The sequence below is a fragment of the Ammodytes marinus genome (assembly GCF_949987685.1).
Source record: "Ammodytes marinus genome assembly, chromosome: 6".
Lineage (NCBI taxonomy): Eukaryota > Metazoa > Chordata > Actinopteri > Uranoscopiformes > Ammodytidae > Ammodytes > Ammodytes marinus.
Window position 1 is genome coordinate 19,328,868 of NC_137235.1, and position 20,511 is coordinate 19,349,378.

The 20,511-nt window shown below is 41.7% G+C and overlaps 2 protein-coding genes across 3 annotated transcripts; both read right to left on the reverse strand.

Annotated features, from left to right (window-relative positions):
• Window positions 1-1,212: 1,212 nt before the first annotated feature.
• On the reverse strand, window positions 1,213-14,583 carry srp68 (signal recognition particle 68). Its single transcript, XM_080029113.1, has 16 exons — window positions 14,453-14,583; window positions 13,918-13,984; window positions 12,621-12,734; window positions 12,135-12,330; window positions 11,469-11,551; window positions 11,255-11,364; window positions 11,069-11,148; window positions 10,738-10,878; window positions 7,289-7,387; window positions 7,050-7,114; window positions 6,634-6,787; window positions 5,661-5,755; window positions 5,217-5,346; window positions 4,892-4,967; window positions 3,205-3,257; window positions 1,213-3,113 (listed from the first exon to the last, which is right to left on the reverse strand). Exons 1-16 carry the CDS (start codon window positions 14,538-14,540, stop codon window positions 2,886-2,888), a joined length of 1,779 nt encoding a protein of 592 aa, XP_079885239.1. The 5' UTR covers window positions 14,541-14,583; the 3' UTR covers window positions 1,213-2,885.
• A 562-nt stretch (window positions 14,584-15,145) lies between these two features.
• polg2 (polymerase (DNA directed), gamma 2, accessory subunit) lies at window positions 15,146-19,948 on the reverse strand. Of its 2 annotated transcripts, none has more exons than XM_080028769.1 (8): window positions 19,026-19,948; window positions 18,566-18,667; window positions 18,299-18,399; window positions 17,016-17,201; window positions 16,234-16,371; window positions 16,020-16,100; window positions 15,807-15,907; window positions 15,146-15,704 (listed from the first exon to the last, which is right to left on the reverse strand). In XM_080028769.1, the coding sequence occupies exons 1-8, from the start codon at window positions 19,525-19,527 to the stop codon at window positions 15,539-15,541; spliced, it is 1,377 nt and encodes a 458-aa protein (XP_079884895.1). In that variant the 5' UTR covers window positions 19,528-19,948; the 3' UTR covers window positions 15,146-15,538. The 2 variants fall into 2 exon arrangements, with proteins under 2 accessions (XP_079884895.1, XP_079884894.1); XM_080028768.1 differs by having other exon boundaries at window positions 18,299-18,404; window positions 18,562-18,667.
• Between the last annotated feature and the right edge of the window lie 563 nt (window positions 19,949-20,511).

Genomic DNA, 20,511 nt, shown 5'->3' on the forward strand with positions numbered 1-20,511 from the left:
GTCAAGAGAGCACTCTCAATTATGTGCTAGAGAGGCTGTTGATTCAGATAAATGTTTAGTTAAGACAAGGATAAGTGGAGAAAAACTAAACTAAAAGTCTACAGCCGGTGGCTCTATGAGGCTCAATCTGACATTAGCTAAATAAATGCCCAAAGGCAGGCATAATGTTCGTTTACCATTTTACTGTTAACCATGTACAGCCACAGATCTGTGCAAGGAAATGTTCTAAGTTTGGCAGGTAATCGGAGATAAACCAAAGAATTGAACAAACTGAAAAATGTATCTGATGATGGATCAAAGTAAGTACAATTCCCACCATATTCATGGCAATCCACCCAAAAAGACATTTTACCAAAAGAAAGAGGGGGGGAAGGGGATTTGGGGATCACCAAAGTCATGTCGATTCATCTTCTCAGATATTCTAGATCTGCATGCCTCCAAATTCCCCACAGCTGAACTGGGAGTAAACAAAAGTGGAAAAACATAGCCAGGGTGTGTCACTCTTTGTCCTTAAACTGCAAACAGTAAACGTACAAAGCATGGCCGTCAGGTTTACAAAGTTAATGAGATGCTTTCCAATGCTTTGATGCTTGTACTGTACCTTGGATTTGTTCACTTTGCCATTGTACTGTACAGTCTGCATAACAAAGACGTGTGCCGAAAAAAATTTCAACCACAAGCCATCTTTGTCTGGTTTCTTCCTGCACATAAGCTTTTACCTCCATCTAATCCAGGCACACATATCTATCTACATCCTATCCCAGCAGTGTGTTTCTGGAGTGACACAGGAATGTGTGTGTATGTGTAGAAGACAGTGATGACAGGCAGCAGATAAGACATCAGGTAGAGATACCATGAGTCTAATTATATAAACTTGTTACTGATATTGAAATGTAGGAAGAGTCATTTGCATTATTTGATGTTTTGAGTTTCAGTAACAAAAACCCAATAGAATTCATACTTTTGAAAATGCACAAAGTAAATCTAATCACAATCACACCTTACAAAGGCATCCGATGCACTCTGACATGGACACGCCCAAGATGGAGGTGCAACAGTCGCACACCTCTTTACTTCCTCCAGGAAAATTATTTTTAACTTTACAAATACACAACCATGTCCTTTGAGCATCTTTAACCAATGAGGACTTCAGTTGAAATTAAAGCCACTCAATAGAATGAATGAACGTCAATAAAACAGTGGTTGGTGAAAATGTTTTTTAATTATAGGCCTGGAAATTAAATCAAAATCATACAGTCTCATCAACATTAGGTTTCCAACAGATATCATTCACAACCGACTTGTTTTCCAGGCTAATTGAGGTAAAGTGCTGGAGCTATTCCAGCACGTCCATTTCAATTCTTTGACATGAAACACTGAAGGGGAGAAATTTTTTTTTCCAAACCAAGACATTCATAAAAATGAAAGAGAACAACATTTAAATGTAGGAGTGGGTGAAGGACACTGAAACTGTCTTCTAGCCAGTGTTAAACCAGGTATCACAGGTCCAAACTAGGTCCCTTTTAGGGTCAGAGGAGATGAGCTGCTTTGGTGTGGACGCTGTAGCTGCCAAACAACCGATAACAGAGAGATGTATTTCTGGCATTACAGTGTATAGACAGACACGCCACTGGTGATGAAAACATCATAGTCCTACTCATGACAAACAGGCATGGCGGTGTGATGAATTAGAAGCCGTTAGAAAAAAAATACTGTCCTAGAGCAGTGATGAAAATGTAAAATAGAAATAATAACATTACAGGAATGAATTAGTCTGTAGAACTGCTCCACATCAGTGTGGGTACAGCGTGGTCATCAGCCAGCACAAAACATGCCCCTTGAAAATGTGACACATTGACTCTTTAACATGATGTGAGGTTTAGTGTCAACGTGTAGGTAGTAGTGGACAGTTCATTTAAAAAAACACTGAATATCCATCTTTTTCCTTTTTTGATGAAAAACATTTCATGGCTTCTTCCATTATCATCCCGTCCAATAGGCTTTGTTCTAGTCCTTCCCATAACCTTTTCCTTCAGTCTTCCACAGTTTGAAAAGGTTTCGTAACATTACAGCTCAATAGGACACATTAGGAGCTGCTGACAGTAGGTGTCCAGATATCTCTCTCCTTGTGCTATTCTGTGTGAAGGAAGATGTGTCCTTGTCGAAGTTTAAAGTGAAGCTTTGAATCACAAATTGGTGTTTTAATGCAGTGTAGAAAGGAGGAAGGACCGGCGCAAAAGGAGAGGGGAAGAAATGGCATGCAGCCGAAATCTTCTGAAACTATGATGATCAAAAACTGCTATGAGAGACAGGTCACAGGATCTTAATGGTATTTTAAGAGCATTACTTTTTTTGTTAAATTCAAAGCAGGCGTCATAACAAAACTGTGTAAATATTAGGTTTAAGAAACGATGCAGAAAACATCTCACAATAGCACAGAACTGAGACATAATTACCCAAAGGCGCTTACATGTCAAACGAAAAAAAAAATGTAATAACTAATTGTGCCTCAGTGGCGTCGGTTACCGACAGGATTGTGAAGATTGACAACCTGTAAACACCATGGCATGTAACCTGTAAAACTGGAAAGTCACAGATTTAAGGAGGCAGTCGGATGTTATCACTAAAAATGGCCAGTGGACCTGGGTCATATTGCTACTTGAAATCGATTTAATTATCTTTCTATTATCTGTCTTGGAAGATTACACTCACTCTGACCTCCTTAAGAACTTCAAACTCCACCCATCCTGCATTAGGCACTAAATTAAAAACATTAAACTAACTATTATTATTCTAAATCAACAACTGACCCAAGTCTGCTTGTTTGTGGTAAACTCAGCGCCATGGTGGCTCTCCTGTGGAGCCCAGAGCCTGTTGATTTAGATTTAGCTGCCAAAGCCAAAGATGCCCTTGATGTAGCCAGTGAGGCCGCCCTTGCCCTTCTGCTCCACTTTGTCATCCAGCGGTGGGAAGGCCACGTGGTTGAGAGCCAGGTCAAAGAACAGGGGCTTGCAGGGGATTGGCTGGAAGTCAGGAGGGAACTGGACCAGATTGGGCTGCTTTCCTACCAGGGTGGGGTCAAGGCGGAATGTCTCAAGGCGGTTGCAGAGGGGCTACATGGAGGAGGAAGCAGTAAAAACAGTGAGCGTCATGTGATGACAGATTCATACTGGTGTGGCGTGTCTTTTGATTGTGTCCTCTTACCGTGTTGTCTTTCACCTGCTGCTGAGAAGGAACTTCAGCAGTCTCATCAGTGTCTGAAACACAAGACATTTTGGAATGATTGTAATCAAAGCGAGGCAGAACAGATAAGATTGGGACTAAATGGGTTCCTTGTGTGCGGTATAACTACAGTAGCTGTAGGGTTGGGCACCGAAACCCGGTACTAGTATGGCACCGGTTCCGACATAAACGGTAGTAACCAGAAAGAAAGAAAATAAAATGTTGGTGCCTCAGTTATTTCGGTGCCGCCCCCTGCTGTAGTACGTCACGTTTGTAGTTTGACAAACTGATCGCTCTTTATGTCATGACTAGATGAAGCATTTCCGCTCGCGGATGCTGTTCTGTGAGTGACTAGAACAAGCCCGACTGTCTTGAGGCGCGCGTGCACACTGTGTGTTGAACACTCGCTCACGTTCGCAGTATGTGAGAGAGAGAGACAGTATGACAAACTGATCGCTCTTTATGTCAGACTACTTTTTGTAAATGACACGCGATGTAGCAGCATTGTCATGGATGCATTGGGCACCTGCAGGCTGACGATGACGCGGCAGCCGCCTGCACGCTTCCTCCCGTCAGCTGTTATAATGCTGCCTTTACGCATGGCGGTGGAGACAAACCCAAAAAGCCACACAGCGGGACTCGGCCATCCGGCGACATGGAAATGTTCAACAAGAAACTTCATTAAGACACACCTAAAATAACGATCTCTGCCCATACATATTAATCTCCATTATTATATTGTTTGAAACAGTATTGTTGTATTAGATATTATGTAAATTGAGTGATTTTTTTTTGATTTTTAAAAAAAAATAGTTTATTTGTAAGTTACTTGTATTTATATTGTTAAAGTTAATTGTGTTAAACGTGGCACTGGATATAAAAGGGCTTTCTTTTTGACAAAGTGTGTGCATTAAAGAGGACCTATGATGCTTTTTGACTTTTATGACCTATAAACGTTGTTATGATGATTCATAGTCATGCTTAACCATACTAAATTATCAAATAATGACTTACATGCATTTCGACGTATTCCCTGCTGACCGTCTGGGGTGTCTGTGCCGAGCACTAAACACTATTCTAGCCAGTCGAGAAGTCACGTCTTCAAAGCGGTCTACCCTTTGTAACTTTGTGACGTCGCATGTAACTTTGTGAAGTCACCACGCGGATGTTTCCATGTATGGTAATGCTGTCACTTCCCTGTTCGTGTCTGCCTCGCGTCTGCCTCGCGCCCTTATAGGTCCATGCTCGCGCTTCCCGCCACTGAAAGTGTTCCGGAAGGAAGGTAACCAATCACAACGGAGTGGGGATTGCAGGAGGGGGGGGGAGGGTAGCGGAGATGGCCGATGCACAGGCGGAGGGAGCGGAGATTGCCGAAGCACACACACTCAAGTGTTGACAGGACGTGCTGGATCGCCAAAATAAGAGAAAGCTTCCCGAAAATCTACATAGTTTTTTGTGATGTGATTCGTGTCAGGTTGCTCTATAGCAGTGTAAAACAAGAAATTAAGACCAGAAAAGTAGTATAATAGGTCCTCTTTAAGTACAGTTTAAGCACCGGAACCTTTTCAAAAGTACCGAGTAGTAACCGGTATCGAAAAAAAAACAACCGATACCCAACCCTAAGTAGCTGGCTAAAGAAAACTTTCAGTTCAGGAAAATGTGCTCTCACCTAATATGGCCGCAGCTTGAAGAGAGTATTTTTCAGCGCTGACCTCAGCAATTAGCTCCTGTACATCAGGGAGATCCTGCAAAACAACGTACACAAGATGGTGAGGTTTTTGCTCTATATTTTGGAAAACTTCCCAAAAAAATACTTATTTTACCGCAAACAAATCATTCAGGGTTAGTTTCAAAACCTGAGATATTCTATGGCTTGCTTTTCCTTTTTGCTAGCTGTGTTTCTGTCAACATGTATTTGATGGGAACTTTTCATAATGGGTAGTAAATGATTATTACTTAATTGTGATGCTTGTGTGTGTTATTTTGTGACCAACCTTGAGGCTGTTGTTGAGGCTCTTGGCCTTAGACTGGACCTCCTTGGCGTATTTCAGCACCCTCTCATACAGCACAAGAGCCTCACTCCACTTCTTCACCAGCACATAAGACTGGGCTATGAAGAAACATCTGAAAGGGTACGGATGAAAGGAACAGTTTATTAAACAAAGTGTTAAAAGAGAGGCAGACAAGGACAGAGAGAGAAGATGCCGACTGAAGAGTCTACTATATATATATATATATGTGTCATGTGCAGCTAGATAACTAAACAAAAGACATAACTAGTAGGGGACGGCAACTGAAAGAGCAATGCATTGTGGGAACATGGGTATTATACGGTGTTGAACTTTTTTCTGCCACAGAAACACAGACAAAGTAGTACATTTATCCACGAGACACTTCAAATTAAATGTCAAGTTTTTTTGAAGGCCAAAATATCTGACCTGTAGGCCTTGTACACAAGCGTCTTGAGGGACACCTCCTTCTGGAAGGTGTGGTCATCCTCCAGACCCTGCAGGGTGGACAGCTCAGCCAGACTCTGGAGAGACGGACAAGGTCAGGGAGGGTTATTGGAGACAGAACGTGGACAAGCGGAGAAAAAGAGATAGAAGGATCTGACAGAGACTGTCAAACCATGCAAAGTGCACAGAACAAAAAACTCATCACATTTACACAAACATTTTCTGAGATTAACTCAGAAACTAACTAAGAGTTGGGATGCACAGGACTACTTGGTTAAACATTTTAACGTCCGCTACCTCACTAGTCGGCACCAGAAATACTAAGCGCAGTGGTTGAGACAAAACCAAAATAACACACAGCGGGACTCGTCAGTCCAGCGATAAGCAAAATGTAGCCTACACTAACATTAACAAGAAACTTTATAAAGACACACTAAAAATAACGATCTCTGCGCAAAAAAAAGGGTCTGACTTGGATAACTTGACGGAGCGATCTATTGTGTGTAGATTGTGTGTCTCGACGTCATTGTAAAAGAGGGTCACCCCTCAATTGATCTTTCGAGGTTAAATAAAGGAAAATGAAAAAATTAAATGTCTTATGACGTTTATTTTAATAATAAACAGCGTGACGCACATTATAACAGCATTTACATTAACGACTTTGTAATTATCTAGAGGAATGTTAAGGCTGAAGGGCTCCTAAAGTGTTTACTTTTTACTTGGTTTTCTCACTGTTTTTTTAATACACTACTTGACTAATCTAAATGAAAACTTCAGTTTAAACGTTGGGGAAATGAGTCGCTACATGCATCCCGAACTAAAAGGCAATATATGACATTTGTTCTGACACAGTATGCGCTTTAGAAACAAATGTTTCTATCCAACTTTATTTTTAAACAACAGAACCCTATGACTAAAAACGTTCCCGAGATATATTTTGTGTCTAGACGTTTACCTGCAGGATGATGTCATAGAGGCGGATGAGGTCCTGTGGACGGGGCCCCCTCTTGTTCTCGTCAGCCTCGGGTTCCTTCAGTTTAGCCTGCAGAGTATGGGCCATGCTCTCATTCCTCTTCACCAATGTACACAGCTTGATGTAGGTCAGGTAACTGCGAGGGGAGACCACAAGCACGTTTAATATTTTTATATTCATTATTATACAGACAAAATTATTCATGTAGGAAATAATTGGCAGCTAAATCAGTAATAATAAAATAATCGGCCGTTGCAGCCTTAGATCTTGGATGCCATATCTGACACAGTGACCATCTCCAAACACAAGAACACTTCTCAAGACTAATCCTGGTATTTACTAGCACACGTAACCATCTTTACCCAAGTCCATTTTTCAAGTACAAGTTCTTATTTCACCTGTGCAGGAACTGCAGGTTGGACACCTTGCCACTGTCAGCATCAGAGCTCCTGTCTCGTTGCTTCTACAAAGACAAGAAACATTTAAGAAATAACTTCCACATTCTTGTTTCAGTGTCATGTTTTTAACTACTGCAATTTAGTTAGTGACTGACCCATTAGCATCAAGGTCATATATAAGTCACAAATACTCACATCCGCCCTTCCTTCACCGAAATATGTGAACTTTAAAGCCTTACCGCCTCAGTCTTGAGTTCCTCTTTCACAGCCTGGATGGTGTCTCTGCACTCGGCCAGCAGGGTCTCATACAGATGCTCTTTGGTCTCCTCGTTAGACGCCTGCATCACAGAAACACTAATCAAGATCTATAGAGGAGCATGGCGTCTAATATGTATTCTAAAGCTGTTAAAAGACTGTCAACACTTAGAATAACATTGCCTCCATATTGAATGATTGTATTATGAAGCATGTGCAATAAGTGTTGGGTACAACCATTAGAAATACAAGTAGATGTATGCATCAGAGCTCACTGCCACAAACAAACTAAGAACAGAAAGCTGTAGGTCTATAGAAGCAACTATATTGATCCACACAGTCATATAACACCTATGGTACAATTATGCCTCGTTTCCACCAAGTAGAGCGGATCGGCTCAGAGCGGGACAGCTCACTTTAAAGAATCTCGGTGGTGTTTCCACCGCCGACCCTACCCTTACTGGTAGGGCGGGGTTTAGGCTGGACTGCGACAGCTGCCGCCAGAATATGGGTCAAACTATCGGGCTGTGGAAGAACTGTGGTCAAGCCAGCAGTCTCTTGTTTTTGCTTGGTCAAACCAGTCGCTTCATTATTTATTCCCCCCATATTACGCCGCTAAATGCACAGAGACGGCTCGGTGCAAGCCGACAGAGACAGTGAACGAACAGTGCTGGCTGCGGCAACTACGTGACATCATAGCAGTGGAAGACAGTGTAGCCAACTGATTAATTTAATGAAGAGGAAAAACACCACACAATAAACAGTGCTACACTCAGATTTTTCGCCAAAACACAAGACTCTCTTCACTCTTGCCGAGGTGACTAGACACGGCGGAAATTATTCTTTCGACCAATGAACGGACGGCAGTGTGTAGCTCCACCTTTTCGGCACCCTTTCAGGCGGCTGGTACCCCAACGGAGGAGTACCGAAAATGGGAGCGGCTTAGAGCGGTTAGGCTCGCTTATATCCGTTCCCTACCCAACTTTTGGCAAATGGAAAGCCAAAATAACCGGACCGAAACGAGGCATTACTGACCAATATGAAGGACTTGTGCAATTATATTAAATTATCAAATGGGGAAAGCTGAAAGGAAGAACACAAAATCATTAAACTATGTCAAAGGGTATCACGTGGTGAAGAATTTGGGAGGGGAAGGTTTGAGTTGTAGTGCTCTTTGTGAACATGACAAGAGGAAACTTTAAATGTTCAAGGCAGAATATCAGAACCTGAACTGTAGCCTGTAGAAATCTACAGACCCAAATGGTGGATGGATCTTTCTAATTGGTAGGGAAACTCTACAAGGGAGAAAAAATATGCAGACAAATATGCAGGCCTTCATATCTGAACTCATACAGACACATGTAATGTCAATCATGCAAACACAAATATTTCCTGGGTTAAGACATTGTAGTGGTTGCTACAGTTTAAAACAGGAGGAGACTGTGTCACACTGGGGGAGAGACACAGGTATGTGGCCCAGCAGGCTGCTCCCACATTCCTGCAAACAACTCTATCAGCAATCAAGACTCCCTGTTCAAATCTTTGTGAATGGCAGGATTGTTTTTTACCTCACCTATCTTTCATAGACACACTCGCACAACTGGCCACAACACTTTATGTCCATAGTTCAAGAACTTTTGGGTTACTTTAAATAGGGAAATGCAAGTCAAAATAAAAATTTAACCGCTTTTGTGTTAAACTAACATAGAAGTCTGGGACATCGTCACTTTCAAAATAGGGGCAAACAAACCGTAGAAACATAGTAGAACCATAGTGGAGAAATATATTTAAGTTCCACACACTTTGCCAACACCCTGACAACGCCTATCAAGACCGGCTCAACCTGTCAAGAGCTGTCAAGGTGTAACTCAATGGGAAGCTGAAGATGTTGGTGTGACACACTGACTCTATTGAGTAGTCAATGACAACTGATATGTGCCACCTACTGTCACACAAAGATAGATGATGAGGATGTTTATGTTTTATATTAATCCTCAAGAAAATATTAAGAAAACTGCCATAATTCATGTTGGATTAAAAAAGACTTCACACATTCAGTCGCACCACAATGAGCTTATCAATGGACTGTGTCCCAAAAGGGCCCATTTGAAACGGAAAGGTGTAAGAGATGATGATACTAGTCCAAGCTCTGAGACCTGCTGGGTGTAGTCTCGTATTCATGTGTGGGTTGAAATGCCCAGAATGCAGTATTGCGAAGAAAGAGGCCGCATGCCAGAGACCTGAGTGGCTATGGGTGTGACAGGCACGTCCGCAGGGTGTGCTGAGCCTTTGGGCGAGTGGTGGGCTGTGTCAGCTGTGGGAGTGACATGCGACACTGTAAAGAGGAGAGTGTCACCACCTGGAAGTTTGAGGAAGTCCACTGACTGTTATAAGTAGTAGTTATAAAAAAGTGGCATGGTAACTGGACAGGTAGTTAAGGACAAGAGGTAGCACCAGGCCCACAGGAATAGCGCCTGCTTCTGCAATCCAGCAGTACCCAGTGGCCAAGCCTGGTATTGCAGTTTTGGCAGGTCCTGGGCCCAGAAGCAGATATCACCGTTCACTCCAATACAAGCAGGGAAGAGGGATCTGTCGCTGGATATCAATCAGCGACTCCTAATCATCTTTAGACCACAAACTACAAAAATTAAAATGATAACTTCTTAAAACGCCACCTCAAGTGTTTTATGAGCAGGAGAAGGAGGGTGGGCAGCTGAAAGGAGACGTAGTGAAACAGATGGCAGGAGGAATCTTAATTTTGAACGTGTTAACCACTATTACTTTACAATAACGGAGTGAAATTTAAAGATCACAAATAGAGAATCATCGGGGGGGTAAATAACTAATACTTCCATGGTCGGGAAACAATGCGATTGTGCTCAGACACGGCTCAAGAACATAGACTGTTTGAGAACGAGACTATTTCTACATCCGGTACCTACGTCCGATCGCGTGGGACTCACATGCTCTCGCTGCCACTTCGCATGTCCAGTAAGGCCCCTTGACGAGGGATAAAACAAGTCTGAATTCTATCCATGATGTTGCCCTGCACCAATGAGCAGCTTTCATAGAAATGGATGGGCGCCATGTTTTAATTCACCGTCCTTCTTATAATAGTCCCATGGGTAGCACATGGAACTATTATAAGAAGGGACAGTGTTCTTGAAAGGCATACTAAGTGATTGTAATCTAGAACACTTTTTTTTCCAAATCAGCTAGGCAGAATTTGAGTAAGGTGCTGCATTTAACATGCAGTTTGAATGGGACATTTGGGAACGGGGACGAACTGCATTCAAAAAGCATTATTTTGGCTTGCGGACACAGAGACACCCCCAGCATGTACTTTTAAGAGTAATGCTATAGAGGGCTGCTAACAACAAGGCCAGTTGAGTTATAAACCCTGTAAGAAAACAAGATCTGAAAAAATACTGACCTGAGCAATAGCAGCCTCATTATCTGCCAGACCCAACAGGAAGATGCGGGCCTTGTCTATCTTAACTGGCACGATACGCCCTCGCCACTCCACCTCACTCATCGTGGCTGCCTGCTTGGTTCTTGCCTGAGTGATCAGGGCCTGAGGAAAGATGGATGATTAACCAATACATTTACTGATATACAAATCCGTTGAGCGTTCTTTTTACTAAGAACAAGTTTGAGGGGTGTGTGTGAGGGTCACCCGTAATGTGATTTTAGGAATCACTAATACATGAAAGATGACTGAAGATGGATCCATCTAAATCAATGTCCAACTCCTGTTTGCTCACCTCTAGTTTCTCAGCCATCATGCCTCCTCCTCCCCCAGTCAGTCTCATCTGCATCAAGTCATTGATTGCATTCTGGTCACCTGCAATCAGAAGGGGTAACAAAAAAATCAGTGTCAATCAATCAATTTCAGAGTCAGCATGCATAAACAGGTCCAAGTTATCATCCACCCATATATGAGTACTCACCAATGTTGTAAGCACAGTAGCGGATGTTGGGCGATATCTCGTCGACACGCTGCCGATACAGAACTGCCAAGTCCTCAGTAAACGCACTGGCCAGCTTTTCATAGATAGTCCTGAAAAGATATAAAAGGGGTTGCTTTATTTTTCCCATGTCATTACTAGGCCATCCACTTACTCTGCCAATGTATTGAGGATCTGCAGTGTTGTTAAAACTCACTTGCACTTGTTGAAGGCCTCCATGGCGCGCTTCCACTCCTGCAGTTCAAACTCTACCATACCAGTCAGGTATGAGGTGTAGGCCTGAAATAAAATACATTAGCCATTAATTGTCTTAATTTTTTTGCTCTCCGTAAAACACCTTCAAATAATACATTGTATATGTTTCATTGAGAGTAATAAGTGAGCATAAGAAACTAGTAATGCTTAGGGCTGCAACTAACGATTATTTTGATAATCGATTAATCTGACGATTATTTTCTCGATTAATCGATCAGTGTTTTGATCCGTAAAATGTCAGAAAATGGTGAAAAATGTTAATACATTTTCCAAAGCCCATGTTGACGTCCTCAAATGTATTGTTATGTCCAAAACACACAGATATTTCAGTTTACTGTCATAATAGGATTAAACAAACCAGAAAATATTCACATTTGAGAAGCTGAAATCAGAGAATTTGGAAATTTTTTATTAAAAAATTACTCGAAACGATTAATCGATTATCAAAATAGTTGGCGATTATTTTAATAATCGATTAATAATCGATTCATCGATTAATCGTTGCAGCTCTAGTAATGCTAATCTTATATTGCATGTGTACACCCTTAATCTGTGCACCAGTATTGCATCTCTAAATGCGACTTGAAGGGGACTCTCAACAGTGTACCTGGGCCTCAAGTTTGGTCTTGGCGTCGACTCGGGGGCTCTCACAGAGCTTCTCCAGCTTCTCGCTGTGCTTGGCAGCCTTGCGTAGTCGCGACAACAAGTGGAAGCGCTTACGTGGCTCTGTATTGGCCTCCTGCTTCAGCTGCATGGCGTAACTCCATGCACGCTCTGCCTCCATTAAAACAAGCAACAGATACCTGAAGAGGGGGAAGTTGTTGAATCAGTCTTTTGGCAGCACATGTTCACAGTTTCTTTATGATAGTATTTAGCAGTGAGGTGCATAGAACCAGTAGCAGAATCATGTCTTATTTAGATAACCTATCACTTCATTTGTGTAGAAACAGGCCAAACTCCTCAGTGATGTGGCCTTCACTATCCCTCCTCAAAGACACAGGGTGTGTAGGTCAAATCAGTTTTTACTGTATACAAAGCTGTTTATAATAAGCAGTTTGACTGCAGACGATGGCTCAAATGGTCCATTCCTCACCTGCTGTCAGAAATCATTTCCACAGTTATTTTCTTCCCAATGAACTTGTGTCGGTTGCCCATCCTGAAGCCAAGAGTCTTGCGAAGGCGGCGCAGTCTGCGGGAGCAGTAGCCCCTGGTCACAGAAACCAATATGGTTACATTACAGTCAATGAATAATGCTTATGTGTACACTTTGATCTTGGTTTCACACAACCACCCAGACAAGTCATTCAATCTAAAAATAATCTTAGGAACATTTATTATTTGAGCCCCATCGAAATCGCTGAACTAGTGACATTGATGTGGGTAAAACACGCTAGTGGCCAACTCTTCTTGGGGTAAATTTCGTACTACAAATCTAAACAGTAATGCTTTAAATTCTACATTCAAATGCTAATAATGTGCAGATTTGTGTTAATTCAATTAAATGTTTATAACTGGGGCTGTAGTTGGTAGTGTTGGATCATTCCACTGCAATTTATTTAGGTGTTTCTAATATTCTATCCCCCTATAGTGTGTAAATGCATTAGAGCTGCAACGATTAATCGACGAATCGATTATTAAAATAAATCGCCAACTATTTTGATAATCGATTAATCGTTTCAAGTAATTTTTTAATTAAAAAAAATCCAAATTCTCTGATTTCAGCTTCTCAAATGTGAATATTTTCTGGTTTCTTTAATCCTATTATGACAGTAAACTGAAATATCTTTGTGTTTTGGACATACAAATACATTTGAGGAAGTCAACATGGGCTTTGGAAAATTGATCAACATTTTTCACCATTTTCTGACATTTTACGGACCAAAACACTAATCGATTAATTGAGAAAATAATCGACAGATTAATCGATTATCAAAAATAATCGTTAGTTGCAGCCCTAAAATGCATTAGACTATAGTGATTTGATTATAGGCTTCTTATTGTAAAACAGATAGCAAAGTTGTTGTATTTGATAGCATTACAGCGAAGAGCTATTTGCACACCAGCACAGTCTTAGGTGAACCATATGGCAGCCAAGGTTTCCATGCATACAGCTTCCTTATGAGTAAAACAAAATTAGGTCTCTCTACAGTAATTTGTGGGATAAAAAACAATGTCACTGATATAAAATGAATGTACATTTAAACAAAAAGTAACTGCATGCCATGGCCATTTGAATGGCACCTCAGGAACAATACTGACGATCCTAAATAAACAAATAAAAATGTGATCAAGGGAAAACTATTCACTTCTTTGTGACAGTTGACCACGGACATGTATGCAGCTCTGGTCCAGTTAGTGCAGAGATATTTGTATGACTGGACACAACTCACCTGTATCTCTGGTAGTCTCCGTGTCTGAGGCCATGCTGCTGCTGGGACTCCTTGATTATCAGCAAAACTGCACTCAGGGTTAAGGGACAACCACATGTACTCCAGGGCAATACTTATCATTCATATTCAAGTATGAAAAAGTCAAATCCTGCTAGCACTGGATCTACAGACACAGAACGGGACTGTGGTGTTGGGATATGTGTTGCAGAAAAAGGCATCTCTAAAACTGAGATTAAAACAGTAAAAAGTGAACATATCAACATGACTGTAGCATCACACAGTAACTAACAGTTCTAATTTATTAAAAACTGCCTTAGAATAAAAAAAAAACACTTTGTTATGTCAAATAAATCAGCTTTTCGAGCCCGCCTTTGACAGCTTGCTACATACAGTACGACACGTAGCCTAAAGACTCTAGCTAACGTTATCCTCTGACCGAGCTAGCCAGCGAGCTAACGTTGGCTTCCGAGCCTGACACACATTCAGTGGAGCAAAGACAAAACAACCGTGACAAAACCGGGGAAGTGAAGGATACTTTCCAGTCCCAGTCCTCCATCCGGCGAATTTTCTTTATTTTCTTCCATTTGGGAAACTTTAGTCTCGTTTTGCTTGTCTGCGGCCATCTCTAAATGCTAATAGCTAAACGACACACATACACATGCTCATGCTCAGTGAGACGTAGAGCCACAGACCAATGAAAGCTTAGGGAGGGGCGAAGCGGCATCCAAATCTCGCGACATCTAGCCCGTATAGGTACAGGAGAATCACAGCTTTTGAATTGAGGTATGTGATTTTGCTTAATATAGAGCCATCAAAAGAAAAATATTATCATAAATAACGACACAAAACTAAACGGCACCATTAACAAAAAATAAGCAAATCAAGGGAGAAAGCATTACAATGTCTGACTGGTTCCAGTGTGTCAACAAATTTCAGGCACAGATTTCCTGCCGATTCAAAGTCCCAGTTTAGAGACCCTACATAAGATACTGTATGATGATCATGTAATATGACTGAAAGCTAATGTGATATAAAATTAAGACCTTGGTTGTGATTGTTTTCTATTTTTTTTTCGGTTTGGTTTCCCAGGTCAAGAATGATCTTTAAACCTCAAGAGAAATATTGATTCAGAAATGTCATTAGAAATCAACTAATCAATGACAAGTAACATGGAGCAGAAGGACAAGGATCATGACAACAACAACTTTATATTAATGAGACTGTGTATTTTAATGCAACATGAGAAAGAAAAACGCACCAAACATTCATCACAACACTCCTGCAACGTAAATACCACCCTGTTGAATTCAGACAGTGACATTTACCTGATCTCACAAGTTCACAACAACCAGTAAAAGCAGGAGTATGAGTTATCCACCTCCTTGCCATTGAAGAACAGAGAGGAGGCTCAGTGAGAGTCCTTAAATTATACCCAATTAAAGTCTTGTGGTACTTGGACAATCCACTTTTAGAAACATGTTACATATCTGCATATCTCCAAGTTCACAGAAATTGTTTAATTCGGGAACAGACCTCTGCAAAAGTTTGAGGAATCAACTGTAAAACTGAGTCAGTCCAATATTCAGACTCTCCTTGAAGCTCGCCAAACGAAAAAGTCAGCTCAGGTGTTGTCTGCGGCAGAGATATATCTGGAGAGAAAGTTCTTGCTCTCTGAGATATGCATGGTCTCTTTGATGGTGGTGTCTCTGCTGCGGACTTGGAGGAGGCCGCTCTCCAGCGTGTTCTCACTGACCACCACAGTGAAAAGTACACCCATCTCGTCGTACCTAAGAGGCAATCAACACAGGGACAAACGTCAGTCCAGAAGGAAGAAACACACTTAAGAGAACTGCTTCTGCCTCCCTTACAACACTGAAATTGCACTTTACTTTGTGTTCAGCTGCTCCAATGATGTAGGTAGAGTTTCAAGGTACCCAGGCCACGCAGAGATCTTAGCCTCTATAAACTCTTGCAGCAGCCCATCACAAACCTACAAATAAATCCAATAATTATGAATCTACTTAGACTAATGCCTACAAAATGAACATATTCCTTTAAATATCTCATTTCTGAGTTTCCTGTTAGTACATGTTTTTTCTGACCTGTCTCAGCTCCACAGTGGCTCCCCTGCCAATGTCTAAAGCCACTTTGACGGGAGCCAACACTGGATGCAACTTCAGAACCTGAAATCAACAGTGAAGCAAAACAAATTGATGAATAAACAGAGTAAAGAGTGGCTGCAAAAAAAGTGTCAAGGGAAGAATCGAGCCGTAACCCTCCTGCTAATGGTTGGTGGGTCAGGTGTGGGCCACCCACCTTTCTCTGCTGCAGTTTCTTCTTGCCGTCTTCCTTCTTGAGATGCTGGAGTGAGTTGGACAGATAGGCCATCACCCCGCGGTCCATGTTCCCGGTGACAGAGACCATGTGAGGAACTGACTTACGACCATCTCGACACTGAAAGACAAGTAACACTGCATGCGATTAGGAACACAACGATAGGAGTGAAAAGCCACCGTTGTTTCCTATCGCAGATATGAAACAAAACTGACGTTAAACTGACATTTAAACTGACATTAAAATGTGAAGTTAATGACCTGAACCTGAAGATGCTAAATAGATTTCAGTCATTATTAATTTTGTTTATTACTAACACCTATTCTTTTCCTACTTTTCATAGTAATTAAGAGAAACTTTAAAAACACATGATTCGGGGAGAACAGTAGTGGTGCTGGACTGAACTCCAGCACCACTGCAGTCTTTTAACAATAAATTTGAAAAGACAAGAACCTGAATCATAAAAACTTCAGAGTCAATAAAAAGTAAACAAGACATAGGTCGCCATTTTGCAAAAAAAAAAAAGACAGTACACCAACATTTCAGTTTATTTTGTCACCGGAACCTAAAAAATATATTTGACTCGACATCATTGCAAATGAGGGTCACCCCCTCAATGAAATTAAAAATATATATTTTTTAAATATTTGGTAATATATCAAATATTACCAAATAAACTCAAAATGAGAGACATAAGAGACATAATGCAGCTATAAAGAGCACCTATTCCAAAGAGCATAAAAACATTGAGACATCAGACGGACCTGTAGTTTGGAGCGGACTCCTTTGTGCGTCTGCAGCAGCTCTGTGTTTCCTCTGCTCCACAGCGTCTCCAGCGGTTCCTGTCCCCACGGGAAGCTGAAGACGATCTTCACGCCACGGGACGCCGCCTCTTCAAGTTCCTCCTCTGGGACGTCACTGCTGCTGAAGTCTGATGGAGACAGGGCGAACTGGACAGACAAGGGGTTGATTCATTTTTCATGTAACTGAACCTGTCCGTATGAAAACATTAAAACTCCAGGACTTTGTCATTGTATCCAACAGAAGCCCCAAAGCATTTACTCCTATCTCAATGTTGAATTATTATTCTTTTTTTACTCATATCTTTACATTTCAAAGCTGCTCTCTGGAGGGAAATGTTAGTTTTGGGGGACACCAGTGATTACAAGCCACAAGATATTTAAACCCTTTTTAGACTGGACCACAACCCCTTTTTGGCAAAAGTAATAATGTCAAGCTACCTTTTGATGACAAGCAACGCCTGGCCTGCAATACATCTTTAATAAATATGTGTGTGAGAATAATGACGATCTGTTCAGAAAATAATTCTTCAAATAGACATTTATCAGATTTACATTTCCACTGAACAAAACCGAGACATTTTTCATGTATCCCAACGAGGGCTGTGAGTAGACTAGAAAATCTACTGCAAAACATACTTTTATGACAGTCGTTGTGTTTTCCAAGAGGCCTCTCATCATGCCTCTTCAACTGTGTAAGAAAAAAGTAGCTACACAGGTGCAGGAGGAAACTTTTCTTTAAAGAGCACCTATTATGCTTTTTCTTCTTTTCTGACCTATACATGTTGTTATAATGTTATACAGCCATGCTAAATGATACCAAAGTGTCAGATAATGACATACATGCATTTTATACAAATTCCCTGCTTGCTGTCTGGGGTGGCTGCAGGTGGCTGTGCACAGCCTCACCACTCCGATGCCGTTCGCTGCAGCCTAGTGCCTAGTTTCCGGATTTTATCTACGTAGATAAAGCAGATTTTCCATGTATGGTCATGCTGCTGCACGTTGGTTCAGACATGTCCCTGTCCCCCCCTCCCCGCTCACACTGCAAACCGCTCAGTGTAACGTGAAACTAGGGACCGTGCCTGTTGATGTGCAGTTACCAGCCTTCTCTGATTGGCCAGGTTCAAACAGAGTGCAGAGGGACATAGCGTTTTTGCAGAGAGGCCAAACTGCAGTACCAAAGTTAGACTGAAACATAGCATAATAGCTCCTCTTTAGGGTGCTACCCCAGCTAAAATACTCACTTTCCTCCACCACTTCAGTCTCTGTCGTGTCCAGTGATCCAGCCACTGGGAAGAGGTCCGAGGAGAGCAGAACCACACAAGAGACGTCTGGGTGATCTCAGCTGGGCTGGCAGAAAAATAACCTTTATTTTATATTTACGTAAGCCCTACACACATCTGTTTTAGCTGTTAACTTTATTTAAATAGTGCAATCCATTTTACAGCAAATCTATAGGCTATAACATACAGATGACTAGGTGACAGATAGGGCGACGAAGCCTCACCAACCAGAGGCATCTGAGGGTTGAAAACACGGACCACTCTCTGCCAGGCCAAAGGGCAGCTTCCTGTTCACCAGCTCCAACGACGGTACAAACTGCTCCAAGGCACCTGAGAGCAAACCGGCCTTAGTTCATCTTGTTCTTTTTATTCACTTAAATCTAGTTATAAGTTAAAATGTGGCATGACTATCAAATGGCTAAAGATAAATATCCATTTTACTAATACTGGAACAAAAAATTGATAAGTTACAAATGTGGTGTTTTTATACCAAGTAAATGTTTGAATTTTTTGCTTTTCAACTTGAATATGTCTCTTAAACTTAATGTGAAACTGCCTATCTGGATGGACATGTCCCCAGACCTCCCTAGATGGGTGGAAGATCTCAATACAATGTTAAACCCAAAAATACGCCCTTGCAGAATAGTGCAAAAACAGTTATTCCCTCTGGAATATGACATCCCTCTACCTTGAAGAAAATTCGTCCTCACAGTTGGGGACTTCTGGAGGAGCGTTTGCAGCTTCTGGATCAGTTCCTCCTTGCTCAGATCTTGCTGTTCAAGTAATTGTTTTACATTTCCGGACCGGACAATCCTCAGTGGCCCCCGTCCATCTCCTGTCCCTGCGTCCTCGCTACTGCTCAGGGTGTTTATCCCAAACACCTGAGCACTGGACCTGCGCACAGATCGCCACCACTGCTCCAGCAGGTTCCTCCTCAGCTCCATTCCCAGAGGGCCATAACTGCAGCTCACCCCACGCCGGAACAGCTCCACGTTAGTCTGACCCGGAGAAATATAGTGTCTGTCCGCGCAGAGCTGCAGCAAAGTCCTAACCCGATCCAAATCATCGACCGGTAACGTGCTACTGTGTCTCTTGGCGCGTCGCAGAGACAGCGTTATACTGCTACACTCTGAGTTTCTCAATATAAATAAATGCCTCGTTAGGACGTGTGTGACCCAGTGAGTTAACATGGTTACCACAACTCGAGAGGAGTGACAGAGTGGTCAAGTGTAGGGGGATCCAGATTGGCATTTGAAGAGGTGTATACTCATTGGTTGCCTTTACATCCGATCCCTCCTTACAGACCGGTAAAAAGTCCAAACAAACCGCAGGTGTTCAAGTCAAAGAGACCATTGAAGTTAAAATAACAGCTAAGCCTTAGCTAGTTTTTCTGTAGAACGTAAACATACAGGGGACTACTTTTACTCCGCGTTGATTAGTAGGTTATATACTTTTTCTAGCTCACAGAAAACACATACCGCACATGATAGTTGGCGCCTGTTAGTGCATTTGAAAGAAAGAAAGAAATCGATACATTATTGTCATAAAATAAATGTTCAAATGTGATGAATATTAACCGCTGGACTAACTTTGAAAAAGCAGCATTTACGAGTGACGTATGATCCGGAAGTAAAATGTTTACATCCGGGTCAAGTATTTTTTTTTATTCTGTAGCTTTCTTTATGGGTACGTTCCAATACCCGTTCAACAGGCCCTCGTTCACTTTCCCTAGGCACTTGCCCTCGGGGGAATCCCCGCTGCCATCTTAAGTGTCGTTCCAATAGTCTGAAAACTGAAGTGAACTTCGTGAGATAGACCCTCGGAGGGCTGAGTGATGAAGTCAACATGGATGGTCACTCCGAGGTGGATATCACCCACAGTGCATTGCAGTTCGTCTTCTTCTTCTTCTTCTTCTTCTTCTTCTTCTTCTTCTTCTTCTTCTTCTTCTTCTTCTTCTTCTTCTTCTTCTTCTTCTTCTTCTTCTTCTTCTTCTTCTTCTTCTCCTTTTATTTTCCGGTAGACTGTATGCTTTTAGGGACATCGCGGCCACCCGCAGGACAAATATATATATATACAAATATATTCCAAAACGCCTCAATTAGGCTATCCTATTTCCACACGAACAATCCAGTGAATGTATTGCAGTTTACACATTACTGCTATAACACCGATGG

What these genes read in the sequence shown, in the direction of transcription:
- polg2 (XM_080028768.1), bottom strand. Translation starts at nt 19,527, where the DNA reads ATGTTAACTCACTGGGTCACACACGTCCTAACGAGGCATTTATTTATA. An exon ending in AGAAACTGCAGCAGAGAAAG is followed by an intron (nt 16,101 to 16,233) that starts GTGGGTGGCCCA and finishes TGTTGATTTCAG; the next exon opens with GTTCTGAAGTTGCATCCAGT. An exon ending in CCACTGTGGAGCTGAGACAG is followed by an intron (nt 15,908 to 16,019) that starts GTCAGAAAAAAC and finishes ATTTATTTGTAG; the next exon opens with GTTTGTGATGGGCTGCTGCA.
- srp68 (XM_080029113.1), bottom strand. Translation starts at nt 14,540, where the DNA reads ATGGCCGCAGACAAGCAAAACGAGACTAAAGTTTCCCAAATGGAAGAA. An exon ending in AACCTGCAGTTCCTGCACAG is followed by an intron (nt 6,788 to 7,049) that starts GTGAAATAAGAA and finishes CTCCCCTCGCAG; the next exon opens with TTACCTGACCTACATCAAGC. An exon ending in CTTGTGTACAAGGCCTACAG is followed by an intron (nt 5,347 to 5,660) that starts GTCAGATATTTT and finishes GTACCCTTTCAG; the next exon opens with ATGTTTCTTCATAGCCCAGT.